At 34.4% G+C, this 16,734-nt stretch overlaps 3 protein-coding genes across 3 annotated transcripts; 1 reads left to right on the forward strand and 2 right to left on the reverse strand.

Moving 5' to 3' along the window:
• Nucleotides 1-4,445: 4,445 nt before the first annotated feature.
• Nucleotides 4,446-5,587, forward strand: LOC111306040 (uncharacterized). The gene has a single exon (XM_022903940.2). It carries the CDS (start codon nucleotides 4,704-4,706, stop codon nucleotides 5,298-5,300), a length of 597 nt encoding a protein of 198 aa, XP_022759675.2. The 5' UTR covers nucleotides 4,446-4,703; the 3' UTR covers nucleotides 5,301-5,587.
• Nucleotides 5,588-6,646: 1,059 nt separating this feature from the next.
• On the reverse strand, nucleotides 6,647-7,712 carry LOC111306041 (uncharacterized). Its single transcript, XM_022903941.2, has one exon. The coding sequence runs from the start codon at nucleotides 7,360-7,362 to the stop codon at nucleotides 7,039-7,041; it is 324 nt and encodes a 107-aa protein (XP_022759676.1). The 5' UTR covers nucleotides 7,363-7,712; the 3' UTR covers nucleotides 6,647-7,038.
• Nucleotides 7,713-8,709: 997 nt separating this feature from the next.
• LOC111306042 (zinc finger protein GIS3-like) lies at nucleotides 8,710-10,302 on the reverse strand. The gene is made up of 2 exons (XM_089750552.1): nucleotides 9,338-10,302; nucleotides 8,710-9,063 (listed from the first exon to the last, which is right to left on the reverse strand). The coding sequence occupies exons 1-2, from the start codon at nucleotides 9,903-9,905 to the stop codon at nucleotides 9,050-9,052; spliced, it is 582 nt and encodes a 193-aa protein (XP_089606678.1). The 5' UTR covers nucleotides 9,906-10,302; the 3' UTR covers nucleotides 8,710-9,049.
• Between the last annotated feature and the right edge of the window lie 6,432 nt (nucleotides 10,303-16,734).

Here is a 16,734-nt window from a genome sequence, read left to right on the forward strand (position 1 = left end):
CTTTTGCTTTATGATTAAGAAAAGAAATAATATCCTTGAGAAAATGTTCCAAGACTTTTCGCTAGGTAAACGCTTACTTCCAAAAAAAACAAATTAGAAGAATCCAAAGCTCAACGAGAGAGATCTAAACTTATTTCAGTATTATTAACAGTACAAACGTTTGAATGTTACTCGAAGCTGTAGTGCTAATCATATGATTATATACAGTATTTTATAATTGTAAATTAATCAAATTGTGAGAATCTTCCTATAATATAATAGAAAATTATGAAGAATTTTCCCTCAAAATTAAAAAAATTTAGAATATTTGAAAAATTGGCCAGCTGAGGTCAAAGAATCAATTGCTGAACGCAAGAGAAAAGCCAATTTGGTACTTTAATGGTACTTGGATGCCACTCACATTCATGATCCTTTGTTTCAAAATTTGGTATCTAGTTTCGGCCTATTTAGCTTCAAAAGACCAACTGCATTTGCACAGGTTAATCGTTGGCGACTTGCTTTCTTCTTAATTTGGCACTCTAATTCAGAATCAGTAATGAATCATAACTTAAAATCCCTGTCCAACTGGCAAATGCAAACAAAATTATAAATGTCCACGGGCGTGAGATCTATTGTTAGCGTGTTGATAATTTAATTTTAGTAATTCAATTTTGATGTAGTTTAAGATGGCAGCTAACTACCCCTAAAGGGCAGTAAATTGTGTGTTTAATTTCTAGATAGTTTAATTTAAAACACTAAGATTTAAGGAAGCTGAAAATTGTCGTCATCCGAAACTTGTTGTAAAGGTTGCAGAAAAAGTTGGTTTTGAAAACTCCCGGAAGTTGTAGTTTGTTGGTGATAAATGGCTTCAATTTCTCGCTACAGTTGACAAGAAAAGGGTCGGAGCCACCTAAAAGGAGAGACATTGGCCAACGACGAAAAAAAAAAAAAACCAATGGGGTAATTTGTTAAATGGCAGTGCCACCTGTTCCAAACTGTTCGGTCCCACTTTACAACTTGTCAAATATCAAAACCGTTGAATGACAGAAGTGCACTGATTTGAAGAAGGAAAGTTCCTATAATTTTTCAAACTGACCTTTGGAGTGCAAATTAGGTACTGTAACAAAGAAGAAATTAAACAAACAGGGTACAGCTTACCCGAACAAGTTAACGGCATTAATTGACTTAAGTAACCAGCTGGCAACTACACCTTTGTTCTTTTCTCATTTCATCAATCTATATGTAAAACTAGCTGAAATCGTTTTCAATATAGCAACACGAAGATTCATTGAATTTGAGCTCTTATTAACCTATTAAATGACAACTACGAAAATTTCTAGTATAAGTTGACAATTTGGCGGCTTCCATAATTCACCGCTACCAACACGTTTTTTATTTTATATTTTGATTTCACACAATTGATATACTAATTAACCTAGAAATAACCTGCTACTTCCCCTCCTTTTGACAATTTAATTATGGGAGTGGAATTTTGATTTCGGCTTGATAATATAGTAGTTGACTTGGGATTTAAACTAAAATGTGAAATTTATTAAATTTCATCCGAATATTTGATTGAATAATGAATACATGATCCTTTTTGTTTAAATTATAAAGGTTGAATCACTCTTTTCCCAAATCAAAGAGCAATAAGTTGGGGTGAATTGTTTTTTTTTTTTTTTAACTCTTTAAGTTAGACGGGCAATTGAGCATCTAAATGATCTCCCTATGCCTTATTGGTGAAAATGTGAGTGTGAAATATGGATGAAACTTGAAAAATGATGAGGAATTGAGGATGAGTTAAAAAGTCGTAATAAAATGTCATGTTGAATTTAATTAGAGGGCTAGCAAGGGTAGCATCTATCAATAATTGGCTAAAGTAGGATTACATAGACCCAATTACATAGCCATCATTGATCAATTGGTGCTAGCTGTTGGTTACTTGGGATTTTTTAGTTAATAATGATGCAATACACCAACATTTTTCTAGTGCTTAACACAACACATTTGTTAAATATCACATTCAATCATCAATTTCTTATTTAATTTCTCATGAGAAAATCATTTTTCAATAAAGATTTTTTTTCCTCATGTCACCACGTCTTGCGCTGCAAGATGCCTCATAGGTAATAGCTTGTATATTTTCTAATTTTGAACTGCAATTAAATCTCTTTTTTTTTGTAAAATTAAAATTCTTTTAATTATATATATGTATATGTATGTATATATATATATATTAATTCATTTTTATATTGTTGAGAAAATAAAGCATGTAGTAGAATTTAGAAATAGATCATACAAGGGGACCCAACCAAAGTTATAATTTGGTAGATTCACGTTCTAACTGTAAATAAAGAAATTAAGTTTTATTATTATTTTCAAAAAAAAAAAAAAAAAAGAGAGAGAAAGTTTTATTAGTTACAAAGCAAATGATTTAATACATCTTCTTTGGTACTACTAATTATAATTAATTAACCTGATATCATTTTCTCTAATCTATTTAAAAAAATCCAATCCTTTTCTCAGGAAAATGAAGGGAAATTATCATAACACGATTGCTTTATAGAATTAAGAGACAAATAATAATAATAATAATAATAAAACACGCTTAATAAACATATACGGATCTGCAATCCTGTGAAAAATTGTCAATGATTAGATGATTTGATTATTTTGTAAGTATATTAATTATAAGACATCACTGTGGGACCCAGTAGAAATCATGGAGAAATTAAAAACTTGGCAGATTCCACACCCACCTTGGCAATATCGGGGTGATGCTGGATTCATGGACGCATGTTTTGGGGTCATTCTCCAGCGATTTAAGGATGGTTTGGGTTTGGTTTGGTTTGATTTTTCTATGATAAATTGCAAGCTGTTGGGACATTGAATGAGACAAAGGACAGATTCAATATAATTATAGAAAAATTGGGCAATCAAACAAACGCGAGCCGTCAGATTAATTTCTGCTGCAAGAAACAAAAAGCCCTACCGGTTACTATGCCTCAAAAAACGCTCTCACGTTGTCCCTTCTACGCTTCTAACTTGTAACTTGTGAATGTGCATGGTCCTAGCTATAACTATTTGCTTCTTCACATATAGCTAGCTAGCTAGAATTGCATCCAAAGCATAAGCTAATTATTGATAAATTAATGATAAACATCTTACCATAACGTATAATGCATTTATAGATTAACATGGAAAGTTAATTAACGTTTCGTCAAGTTTGATTATCTTTTTCCTTATTTTCTTCTTCCATTGAAAATTTGTACTTTTGAACCTTTTTTGTTTTGTTCTCTGGTCATTAAGTAATTACTTCTAGTATATTTTAATTTTTTTTTATTTACATAATCTTTCCTCCACACATTTTTTTTTATATTAAATAGATTAATATTAAATTGTTGAAGTAATTATTACATAGGAGTAATGTTTTTGATAAATAGTCATGTGGTTTGTCATAAGCTAGATTGTAAATTTGAATGATAAGAATTTAAATTTTTACAATTTTAAGTATAAAAATATATATATATTTTTGTTACATTTGAGAAATTAGTACCGGAGGAATTAAGTATATATGGATTATAACAATAGTAGACATAAACCCTTTTAAAAAAGGGTTAATAATGGATTGGTCTTTGATGTATATTAATTAATAAGGGAAATGTTAATCAGTATTTAGTGGCATTAGTTAGGGTAAAATGTAAGGAAAAAATGTAATTATTAATGTATCATTTTTTGAATTTGATAAAAAAATAATACTTAAATACAAGAATATAATTTAAAATAATAATTAAAGAATCCTTAAGTAGTGATATAGGCATCCATTTAATCAAACCCTATTACAATGAAAAAAAATTAATTTCATTAATGTAAACCTCACTAATTTGAATGTACTCATTGGCTTAAAAAAGATATACCTGGATTAAGTTTTGAGCATCATAAAGTTTTTCGATATTGTAAGAAACTAAAAGAGCCATCTTTCTTTATTATGATCAACTAATGTTAACTTGTATAACTATAAATCAAAGTTAGTTGAGCCTTGTATGTTGATTCCTAAGTGATAGATTTGTTTTACCTCCCCATCTGAAGACTATATATTACATAATAATAATTCGATATCTTTATTTGTTGTTTTTTACATTAATTAATGTTAAGTTGCAGTAGAGAAAACAAATCATGTATTAATTAGGGTATGTGTATGCGTACACGAAATTTCGTCACCCATAATCATAATAATTAATTGATTAATTTAGAATTAAGTACCCATCACAAAATTTGACAGAATGGAATTGAAGACAGTAACTATTACTTGTTAGCACAGTAATAGGGGAAGTTTTCTATTTTGAGAATGGGAAGTTTGCTGTCTCGACATACTGGTTTTACTTGTGATTGGATGTTCTTTGATGCAAAAGCTTGCATTTAGTTACTAAATAATTACTATTTTGGTTGAGTGTTATTTCTGTCATTTCAAGAATATTCTGTTCTTTTTTGGTTTTTACCACAATTAATTTTCTTAGTAAATACATAGACATACGATCGTTTTGAAAAATATGGGAGGGAGGGGTACGACTCATCGAACTTCACAATATATAAATTCATTGTTTCTGTCATTTCATTCGGCAAGGCTTATTTAGCTTCTCCCTGCGCTTGGAGCAGGGGTTGCTCCTCTGAAAAATACAATAGCTAATTTATACATCAGGGGCCTTTCTTTGTCTCTTTTTTCGATGGAAGGAATATCAGAGACATCGATCTCCAGGGACAAAAACATTGCTCCCGATGATCAAAATGGCTTGCCCATGCTGAAGAAAAGAAAACGCTCCGCCGTAATGCACCTGCTCAAGGTGGCGCTTTGCACGTTGCGTCTGAAATCGAGCAAATCAAAATCAAAATCCATTCAGGTTAATCTGGCTTCAAAGTTCTCCTGGGAGGATCTTATAGGGTCAATGCGCCCAATGCATTTACAAAGCAACCAATCCCCACCCCCGGAAATCGAGGGCAAAGCTTCAATCATGCCTGAGCCTGAGTCTTTACCCGTTGGAGAACAAACGGAGGAAGCTATTACGCTACCATTGTCTCCAGTGGCGTACGTCTCGTCACAATCCTCAGCCTTTTCCATTTCCTCTTACGGTTCCGTGAGTGACATGAGCCAATACGAGTCACCTTTTAATCTTCAAGAGATTCATGTTATGAAACCTTGCAAAGAGACCACCGAAGAGGAATGCGGGTACGATGATGATGGTGGCGACGAGATGATTGATGCCAAGGCTGAAGAATTCATAGCTCATTTCTACGAACAAATGAGGCTTCAAAACTTGAATTGATGAATCATTAACAATAGCGGAAATCAGTGATCAATAACCTACGGACGGCATTGATTTGCATGCATGCACGTTGTATCTTTAGGGATGTGTTTGTTTTCTTTCTTTTAGTTTTCTTTTTAGATTTATCTTTGTGGTTCCAAAGGAAAAGCAGGGTCGGGGCTAGGGGAAACATACAGGTGCGAGGTGAATAGTAGGTGTAGTAAATAAAAAGAGGTGTAATTTTGTTTTTATTCAAGTATTAATTGCATGATTTGGATACTATGATTTATAAATGACATGAATTTATCTTTGTAGCATATATATATATATATATAATCTCATCCTTTAAATTTATTAAAATTAATGATTAAAAAAATTGTAAAAGTACAAAATTCTACACTTGTGTAAGTTGATTACTTCATATATATGTACACACACACATTTAGCTAAGCTCAATAGTCCTAAATTCATTCACAATATTTCTAATTAACATCATTGAAATTAGGATATTGTCAAATTAAACGGAATTTTCTTTTTATTTTGTATTCACGACTTCACATTGTACAAATGTCTGGACTCTGGAGTTATAGTGTGAATTAGTAATACCGACTCGCAGCGCAAGACAAGGTTTTTTTTTTTTTTATGTTGTTTGTCTAAAAACGAAAGTCTTTTACAATATTAAACACTTAATTAGGCCATTCCTAAAGTTTAAAACATCGGACCGTGAGACGGTTAGGATTGATAGTAAAGCAGATTTATGTTCCTATTTCAAAGACCCTTCTTTTTCTTGCATGAAAAGATGATCATCTTTTAGCCACTTCATTACCAAACATTTCCCATGGTTTATGTACATTATTTTTCTGTTGTCAACACAAAAAATGCCCATCAACGACCCTCACAAATCCTAACTCGTAACCATCGAGCTCTAAATATTGGATTTGGACCTAAAATGTTCAGGTTATTGCAGGGCCATGCCCGAGAACGTTGGGTTAAAGCAAGACCATCTATATCGCTGAAGTTAATTTCTACAAGTTCTCCTTTACCAAAGGCTGCATAATTGCAAAAATTGGCTCCACCCAACTCAACAGCCTTCGGACTGACATAGATACTGAACCACCTCTTACTTCTTTTATTTAGCAACATTTCTTTCTTCCTTTTTTTTTGAAAAAAAAAAGCGATATTCCTCTTCCTCTTGCATTCATTTTAATCTCAGTTCATCTAATGCAACCTCACTGATGCTGCACTACCAAGTACCAACTTCACCACCCTTACATATTGTTGTTAGTGAATGACTGAATGGTGGACCAGAAAAAAAAAAGTTCATCAATCTTTAAGAAATTAAGCGCAGAGGGTCAAAGACTTGAAACTTAAGCAAGGCAAAGGACCTTTCACATCATTAATTGGAATAATGAAGTTACAATAAATCTAATAATCCAGACATAAAAAACAAAAAAAAAAAAATAAAACAGAGTCATTTGACATTTAAATTTTAAACAGCTATCCCGTTCATAAATTAAATCTTGTTTTCCAATGGTTTGGTAAGAATAAAGCAAAAGAAAAAAATAATCTTTTATTTTCTGAAAAAATTGGTGAAATTTATATCTTGGGTTGCGTCTTATTGGTATATCTTACTTACCCACAGCTTTTCTCAGCACCAAAATGTCAAAACTATCAATTTCATCAAGATCTTGCCACTGCACCACTGGTTCCCATCCTCCGTCCGACATGTACACAACCTGAGCCGCAAATATAGTCCCCTTTAGTATCCATGGACGATCTGCGAGCACTTGTTCTTGATCCAACGGAACCCTTTCCTCAAAGAAGCCTTCACTTTTCCTTCCACCGTGTAAACCTTGTATTTCGCTATCCTCTTCTTCCTCTTCATCTCGGGATCCGTGAAACCCCACGGCTTCGATGTCCCTTGAATCGGACGAGCCGTCCGAATCGGAGCGGGTGGTAAATCGGGGGAGCGGGAACGAGTCGAGAAAATCTGATTGGGTCCAACGCTCGAACTCTTCCCGCTTACTATCTCCATCCGACGATCCACCCCGTACGGCCTTTGACCCGACCCGTAACTCTCCATCGAGACAACAAGAGAAAGGAAATTTTTTTAGGGTTTTTACTTGCGGAAATGGAAAATGAGTGGCGTTAAGGTTTGGGAACTCGAGGTTATACGGTGAAAAGAAAATGAAAAAACTTTTTAAACATTTTCTACCTTTTTTTCTGTTCGGGAAAAAAAATTTCTGAGTTTTAATTATGACGTGGTTTCTCTAACGGATGATTCCTTTTCGAAATTCGTTTTTTTTATTAAAGGAAAAAAAATTATGGTTTTAATAGAAATGTGTCGAATTGAAATACAACCTCGGGCTTGCCGATCTTTGGTTGAATGAAGATTGAAAACCTTGCCTTCTTCTCTTTCTTCTTTCCTCACAATGTGATGTGCTTCGGAAATGTTGCGTACTAATACTTACTTTAATAATTAATAAATTATTTAAAAAACAATTAAATTAAAATAAAATAATTAGGAAAGTTTAGGACAACCTTGTTTGTAAGGGAATTGATGAAAAAAAGAAAAAGAAGTCTGAAAGAGGCCAAAAGCGCGATGATGCCTTGCTTGTTGGTGTTATTAACTTTTCGACGATTTATTTTTTGTTAAAATTCTTGCCATAACGGTAAGAAAATCCTTTTTTTTTTTTTAATTTCAAAAGAAAGGCAATCTTTTCATCTATAAACGTGAGACACGTTCCACATCTGTATTTGTATTTTAAAATAGTTTTATCTACAATTTTATTTTTATTTTTATTTTTTGTTATCAAATATAATAGACATTTTTTCTTTCAATTTTTCTTTTTCTTATAAACAAGTGGATCCACGTCTAATACTTTTATGAAAATCTTTAAAAAAATTAAAAATTTTTAAATTTTTAAATGTTTAAAAAAATTTTAAATATTTTTAATTAATAAAATTAATAAATAAAATCGATAATTTTTTAATAAAATGTTATTATATAATTGAACATGCTAAATAAAATTCTAAATACACCACTGTCTATGACTATTCAGATAATTAAAATAATCAATTTTGACTCATTGGCTGACCAACGTTAATGCATTTTGGTAGTTGAGTATTGGAACAACTTTAATTTCACAATTACTAATACGAAGGCATTAATCTCGTATGCTTTGTGTCTACATATTAATATAACAACATTATATATATAGGAGTTTTTAAAATAATTTACTAATCTTGATATAATAATGTTTAAATTTAAACAATAACAACAGAAATTAAAGCAGGGGCTAGCCCAAAATTTCACTGGGATCATGTTTCTGCACACCAATTTTTGTTTTCTGCCTTTTTCCCTGTTGGTTTACATATACATAAACATATAACATTGTTTTTTATGTATATGTATGTCTACTATATATCTAATGTACGATATGTAATTAGTAAAATAATGATTTATCGAAGCAGTAAACAAAGTAAAAGCAAGTTTCAGTATTATTCAACTAGTTCATATATATATATATAAATAATTGAAAATGCATGCCCTGCGGTATCATAAGAATGGCCATCACATAATTAAAAAGTAGAAGAACTGATGCTACTGTTTCGATGGATTTGTACAATGGAGTGATCGTGGAAGCACATGTAGCACAACGAGCCTGCGGGTCTTGGTCTTGGATGCCTGATATGCAAAATGCCCCTTTGTGAACTTGGGTTATTTTCTTTCTTGTAATGTTGCTTCCATCTTGTCCCACATAACATTCTCAATGTCTGCTATCTGCAGAAAGTTGTTTTATTTAATTATTACTAATCCCCAAATGTTTTACAATTTCAACAATATCACAGAAACTCTGGCATAAGACAGAAACCATTGTAATGCTTGAAGACTATAAATTGCCTGGAAGATCAAACTCTTCAATACATTGGAAGATGTTTCAACAAAAGATAACACGTTTCACGACCAATTTAAACTGAAACAGTAAAATACAAAAGAGAGGGGATTTAATAAACTCCATGGTACATATATATAGGGGTTATATGTATCTAAGAACCTGAAGGAGAAAGTTTAAGATGAAGATCAATGCCTATGTCCGCCTCTGGCAATTTACCAGAAAATTCAGCAAATCCTGGGCCTGCTGTGCCAAAATGCAGTGGCCGCGCTATGTAAATTCGAGGAGTATACTGAGAAGGAGTTGGAGGAAGCAGCAGTGGCTGTGATGGATAATAACCTGGTTGTGACACCAATTTACCAGCACTGTTGCTACTGAACCCTCTAGGAAACGAGGGCGGCATCGACCTTACAGCGTGAGAGCTTAAAACAGGCGCAGCTGCTATGAACCGTTGATGGCTGTGAAAATGGGCTCGCCTAGCTCTTTGACGCTCTCTCTTGTGTGCATTTTGATGGCCTCCTAGTGCTTGAGAGTTGGCAAATACTCGGTGGCAAAATGGACACTCGAATTTCCTACTTTCTCCAAAATCTTCAGCTTTCTCTAAAATTTCGTCTTGCTCAGTTAGTGAAAAACCAAATAGCTTCAGTGATGAAGAGGGTTTCTGGTCCGATTGTTTATCTGGTGCCATATCAGCTGAAGATGACTTGTTAGAGATTGAGTTCTCTGCCATTGTAATTTAGAAGGAGAGACTCTAAATTTGTGTGTGATATTAAAGTAAATGCCCTTTATTTATAGCTGTATGACTGGTTTGATCATCCACCTTTAGTGCATTCTTTTTTCAAGGGTATTGGCCAGTTGAGTGGGTTATACCTGAAAAGTGAAAGTATGATTGTTGTGCAGAATTTTGCTGCTATGGTAACAATTTGTTACTGAAAGATTCAGGTAATCACGTCAATAAAAATACCTCTGGCCGTGCAAATTTTTCTAGGGGTAATTACTATTTGTGTACAGTGCTAGAAAGACTGTAACTTGTGAAAACTCTCTTGTCAGGCACAGTTTTTTACAGGAGCAGATCCTGAGGAGGATCCATGATGGTGAAACATTGAAGAAAAGAGCCCGAGAAAGACGGGGGATTAGGGTCGTTGTCTGTAGGCAAGATATTAGATTAAGCTTGTCCCTCCTGCCTCCTTTATATGCCAAAATTTTCTGCACGCTCCTTATTTGTTGGCGTGCATAATGATTCAACCATTGATCCAAACTCGTACAAATCACAAAGGAACTTGTGTCGTCATTAGGCGATATCTTATCTAATGTCATTTTTTTCTCTTGAATTACATGGATTGCTTGTTTAAAAAAGAAGTAGAAGTATAGGATCATTTCTGCTCACATTTTCCGTTCTTCACTGTGCAGAAACAGTTATGAGTATGATTTGACTTCTCTAGTTCTAGCTAGAGCAATATTAGTAACACTTCGGTACCCTAATCAAACAGCTAGCAGGGGGAAAACTTCACCCAATTAAAGTTGACCATTGCACTAATTATGAGGAAAATTAGTCCATTTCTAAGAGGACAATAGCGGTTATACGTCTTTGTTTGGACCAAATAGGTCATGTTAGCTTATATGACTAGGCATGGAGAAGGAGGCATGAATAGGAAAGCTCTATTTTGATGCAATGTCCAGGTTTCAGAGCAATCAGCGGACTAGGTTTTGTCATGTACATGAAGCAATTTTTACCTGTCAAACTAGTAGGTTGGCTTCTTTCGTAAATCGTAATCTTAATTAGATTAATTTCTTTGTATCTATGGTGATGTATACAGCTAAAGCTCGATGGAAATAGGTTAGGCCCCCGTAGCATCAATGCACGAAATCTTCCCTGCCACCATTCCTTTCCAATGGAAGGTCTTTTCTGATTCAAGGAACCTAGAAAAAACAAGTCATTCAGCTAGGACAAAGCAACCAAATCTTTTGAGAAAGCTAGATATTTTGCGGTAGTTATCATCCCCTAGATTTCCTTTTTCTACAAAAAAATGAGCTTGTTTCTTCGTCCTAAACACACTATATATTATAGGAAACTTCAGTAGGTAATGACTTTGATGCCATACTTTCATAGAGAGAAGACTCTGGGAATTCTTCACCTGATATATTACTAAATCTCCAGCCTTTTTGTCTTTTGCAATCCTAACCTGGGTTCTTGTTCTTGTAGCATAGGCGGAGGGCAGGTTTCAAATCAAGCACCTTAAAGGCTCTTAAGCTACAAGACTTGAAAGAATTTCTATCAACCAAACTAGCAATTAGTTATAGAAGGCTGATAGATATGCTATTTTCTGTGCTTTTTTTTTTGGTGCTAATATTTTCGGTGCATTTAACATCATATATTGTGAGTACTCAAAAAATTAGGATTGAGTGACAAAGTCATACTACATAATGGTGCAAAATTTGACATTGATGTAACCTTAATACCTATCCTTCTTTGCTATTTTTAGGTTTAATTGTGGGTGACATTTAGATGGCCAGGTTTCTGTCAATGAATCGAAATGTAAGGACAATAATTTTTGTTTTAAAAAAATTTCTGATTGAGCATTTTCTTTCCTCCAGTTGAAATGTCTAATCAGGTGTAGGCTGATTCCATAGGAGATTAAATGAGGTCTTTTTCTTTTAAAAAAAAAAGAAAAGGAAAATTGGGTCTTACGGGATTGGTTAGGGACAAACAAAGCATGACATACGAGCTTTTATCCACCCAATTGGGTTATGAAAAGAAATAAATCATTTGCTGTACTTGGCATACTATGTCGCTGTATAGCGACACGTTTCAAAACACTGTTGGCTCATTGATAAGAAAGATTGTCTGCCACTGGCGTGCGCATGGACATACTCGCATCCTTCACCCCTCATCGAGGGTTTTTGATGATCACAGTGTCTCCCATAATCCAGGTTTGATTGACGTGCATTCCCTTTTTATCGAGTAACTTTCATTAAAAAAGCCATTCAAGTGTTATATCTTCAGCAATATCTTTGCTGAATCAAATTGGGGTTCCTAACTTTTCCTGATCCCTTTTGACTTGATTTCTCCAAGCCTACAGTCGCAAGTCCATGAATCTGTATCTCTGTAATTAATTTCAAGGCCATGGATTAGGACAAGGAATCTCAAGTCTTGCGATCAGGCAGTGCAATTGCGATTAATTCTTTAGATAATTTGGCCTAACATATGATGGTAACCGAGAATTTTTCCATGATGTTTAACCACTAGAACGGCCAATTGGGGAAAACCTCAGACAATATTTGGCCTGCCAGCTGAATCGTACAAAGAATCCTATACGTTAATGTGTGTAGCCACATCCCAATTTGAAAATTTGTTTAGAAGTTAGAACTGTTTGGTCCTGTACGGCATCTTCTTGAAGTTTTAGGCTATATGCCCCCACATGTTTTAGCAAGACATTATGGCTCCCCTCCCCCCATGTGTGCTCCTTCGTTTCCTTCCTCTCCCACCATGCTTTGCACAAAAACAATTTTAAATCATTCAGGAAAATACAACTGAAACGCCTCAACAGCCTAGCTTTGCCCCTACCACGCCTAGTGGTGTCATATCGCCCTTCGCTTTCTGTTGTTTGGATTCAAGTAATTGGATGCTAAATCATCGAGTGGCTAATCGGCCCTACCAGGGAATAATTAGGAACATTTCCTGAGCTCCTTTTCACTTCAATTTCGTGTAAATTACCAAAGAGCCGCATTTGCAGGCATTCATCAGGATTAATATAGCTAACTTTGCCTGCTTTACTCCCATTGGCTCTCAATTCTGTAGGGCACAGATGAACTGTTCTAGCCTATTGCTTCTATAGGACGACCTTGCTCTGTAGTTTGGGGTGCTTAATTCATTTGGAGCAAAATTATAATGCTAGCCAGTACCATGTATTATGTACCACACCCAACCCCCCCCCCCCCAAAAAAAAAAAAAAAAAAAAAACTAGATATGCTTTAAGGTGTTAATCGCTACTTTTAAGCATAAAAAAAGCGTTCAAGGTGTTTCCTGTGAAGGTTTTGTTGGATTCGGGACATCAAAGTACAGGTAATGGCCCACTTCGAGTTTTTCTTTAGTTTATTGTCTCTTCTTTAGTTTTTATTCTGCTTTTGAAAGGGCTTTCAAAAAGCTTCATCTGTTGGAAAGATTCATGTGGGGGGACTTTCATGGTACCATTTTTATTCCTGCTGTTCTTTCTTGTCAAATTTAAGTCCCTAAATTGCCTAGTTCCTTATAGCATTCTTTTTATTCACTTTTGACAAACCATTGTGTCATCATGGAGTATCCAATTAGGTATTTCCTAATAAAAAAAACCCCGATTAAGAGATAATTAACTTTAATCTTTTTGAAAAAAATAATCAGTTTTTCATCATGATATGATCTTGACAAAAAAAATTCTGTTTTTAAATTCCAATGAAGACGTTCAAATAGATGAATCTCTATCAGTTTAGACATTTTGGAGACATTGATTTTGTTTTTTCATCCTTCTTACCATCTCTGTTTCATGAAATAATGCAGACAGTTCTCTGATACGTACTTGCTCGAACAATGTAACTATTGCAGCTTCCATCTTTCTGTTTTATTACCCTTCTCATTGAAATTGGAAAGCAATTGATCTTTTAGTTAAATCCAGTGACTTGATTGCAAGTTTGGGTACCTAAAATATGTATATATAAGTTGAAACCTCAGAGCAGTATTGGACAACTGCATGTTACTTCCACAGATGAATAGACTGCTCAGCCACTCAGCTTGGGTGGTAAAAACAAATTTCTAGGTGTGTGAAAAACCCGAAATCAAATGGCCGTCAATAAGAAGTCACTGGCTAATACATTAATTTTGTTTTTTCCTTTCTGCAGAGTGAAACTGAAGCTAGATTGTCCACATGAGGTATACTTTTGTTACTTGCTGTCGATTAATCCTTTCACGCGAAAATAAAGTCTAGTCATGAAGTCGGCCCAGTGGATACACCAATCTCGACATCAAGATTTTTTTTGCTCTAATACGACATAACCCTGAACACATATATAAGCGACTAGTGGGTGCGGTTAGGCTAGCAAAATCATGTAACCTAGCATAATGGCTAAGAATTGCCTAGGATTCAAAAGGGTACCCCCCTGTTTAATTTCTTGCTGAACTAACGTATGACGTAGGATAGGCACAATATAGGATCACTTTTAATCTCTTGTTTTGTCATTTTTGCCTTGGATAGAAATTCTTCTTTTCTGTCAAAAGTGACGTGAAATAAACTTGAATGAACAACCTGTATTGGGAAGACATAAGATCTGGCATCAATTGAGGATCAAAATTTAATCGGTTGTTACCTTGCCTAATCGCTAAGATTAACCATGATCAAGTTGGTTTCATGCAAGTCATGGTAGCTTCACCTAATGGTTATTCAGATTTATTATATTACTTGAAGCAGTAAGAAATCCTTCATCCCTTTCCTAAATTTCGACGGTAATTGATCATTATTGTTGTGTCATCGGTTGATCATCTATTAGACTATTACCAAACTGACCTAAAGTTAAATAATTAATTACGAAGAAACAAGGTAAAGGGTTGAAACTTAGAGGGCCAAAGAGCAGAATAGGTAAAACTAATTCCAATTATAAATTGGAGGAAGGGAGATTAGGATGGTAAGTCGAAAAGATGCTATAAAGTACCCTGCTCGTTGGACAAGACAGGATGAACATTGTTAGAAGACAACATTTAAAGATTTCAGAATCCTTGGAGATGGCCCACCAAGCTCCCCTAGTTCTCATTTGAAGGGACTTAAAGCCTGTGTTGTGCAGTTGTATGATGCAGCACCAAAGTGTTTTGTAAGTGGCTATGGATTGAGCCTAGCTCTTATGGTAAAAGGTCAACCACGCTCACCATTGGTTTGCTTCCTTGTTGGTCGATTTCGACATATTTCGACTTCGTAGCCCTTAAATTAACACTTTTTCAACTTGAGATGATATCCCAAGATTTTATTCCAGATATTAAGAATTATAAAGCTATATATTCATATATGCCAACTAAGCTGACTCTGCATTGCTTATTGTATTTTTCTTGCTTGTCACAAAGTATATCTTTTTCCCCTTTAAAAGGAAAAGAAAGGAATTATCAATTATGCAGATATATAGAAAGTGAACTGTGGGCTATCACATTCGTTGGCAATGGTTGTTCTCCAGTTGTATGTGGGATCATGGTCCTTCGACATTTATCCAAAGACTCAAAGCCCACAAATCATGTGATTTACTAATAATTTTGTCATTACATCATTACATAAACCATACCAAGCATGTTAATCCAGGGGACCAGGGCTTTTCTGTCTTTGGCTTTTGAATAATGGCTTTGGGTGCCATTAATTCCCAATGCAAGTTTATATATATGGATGAGGTTTAAACACATTCCAAAACATTAAATATCCTATTAGACACACACAAATACAAATCTCAGAGATGTTACTCTAGTTAATTAAGGTTCCCACAAATGTTGTTTAATAAAATCAAGTGATTAGTAGTGTAAACACGTTCCAAAACTTGCATTACCCCCTTATTATAATCAAGGGGCCAACATGCTTGTTGAAGTTGGAAGGAAGAGTTACAATATAATGAAATAAGTACATTTTAAACCGGTACAGGTTACTTTAAATTTTGAAATGCCCTTGAATGTATCCCTTTCTCAATAATTTCATTGCGTGATACCTAAGTGCTTCAACAACCAAAAAAATAACCATGGAAAATGAAGAGGACCCTGCATTCTGCTGCATTATGGTAAAACCTTTTTTCTTTGTCAATTTTACTGGAACAAAAAGAAGAAAAAAAAAAGCAATTATAGGAATATATATCGCGCTGATACTAATAGGATTGGGTGGACGAATAGCTTAAAGTATGAATATGGATCCAGACATGGTGTTATTCCCCACGACAGGGAATCCAAATGCTTTAATTTGTTTCATAGGACATAGGCCATGCACTCTTGTCCTTTGGCTCATCTCCAAACATCAGTTATATATGCTGCCTTAATGAGATACTATAATTCTGAAAAACTATATATGATAGCATGTTTACTGTATTTTATACCCTAAAACCAAATGAAGAAAAGAGGACTGGAATTACTTTGGCTATATATATGCACACATTCATGAACTTCCACGAGGAATATAAAGGGGATTCGAGAAAATCAATCTCTAGGTCACATTAATATATAGGTTTCAAGAAGAAAGCCTTCAGCAGACTTCAAAGATATGCAATGGCTAAGCCAACATCTTGATTTACTGAAGATGGAATATTTCTTTTACATTGGCTTGTCATCCTCATGTTTAGTACTACAATATCTTTTACTAACAAGACTTGGGATTTTGTAGCACAAAACATGAGGATGACAAGCCAATCGCTAAAGATGAACTTACTATTTAAAAGATAATTGTCAAGAACTACCCTGATGCTCCTGCAGTGATGCACATATATCTCAACATGTATAGAGGTTTAGAGAAAGGAATGCCTGTTAAACCTACTAGTCATCAATTGGACAAAACAAACTGGAAACTCTGAGAAAA

This window comes from Durio zibethinus, chromosome 21, assembly GCF_047325235.1.
Source record: "Durio zibethinus cultivar Kanyao isolate XHJ-2024 chromosome 21, ASM4732523v1, whole genome shotgun sequence".
Lineage (NCBI taxonomy): Eukaryota > Viridiplantae > Streptophyta > Magnoliopsida > Malvales > Malvaceae > Durio > Durio zibethinus.

Bases quoted from the DNA above. Each gene is read 5' to 3' on its own strand.
- LOC111306040 (XM_022903940.2), top strand. From the start codon at position 4,704: ATGGAAGGAATATCAGAGACATCGATCTCCAGGGACAAAAACATTGCT.
- LOC111306041 (XM_022903941.2), bottom strand. From the start codon at position 7,362: ATGGAGAGTTACGGGTCGGGTCAAAGGCCGTACGGGGTGGATCGTCGG.
- LOC111306042 (XM_089750552.1), bottom strand. From the start codon at position 9,905: ATGGCAGAGAACTCAATCTCTAACAAGTCATCTTCAGCTGATATGGCA.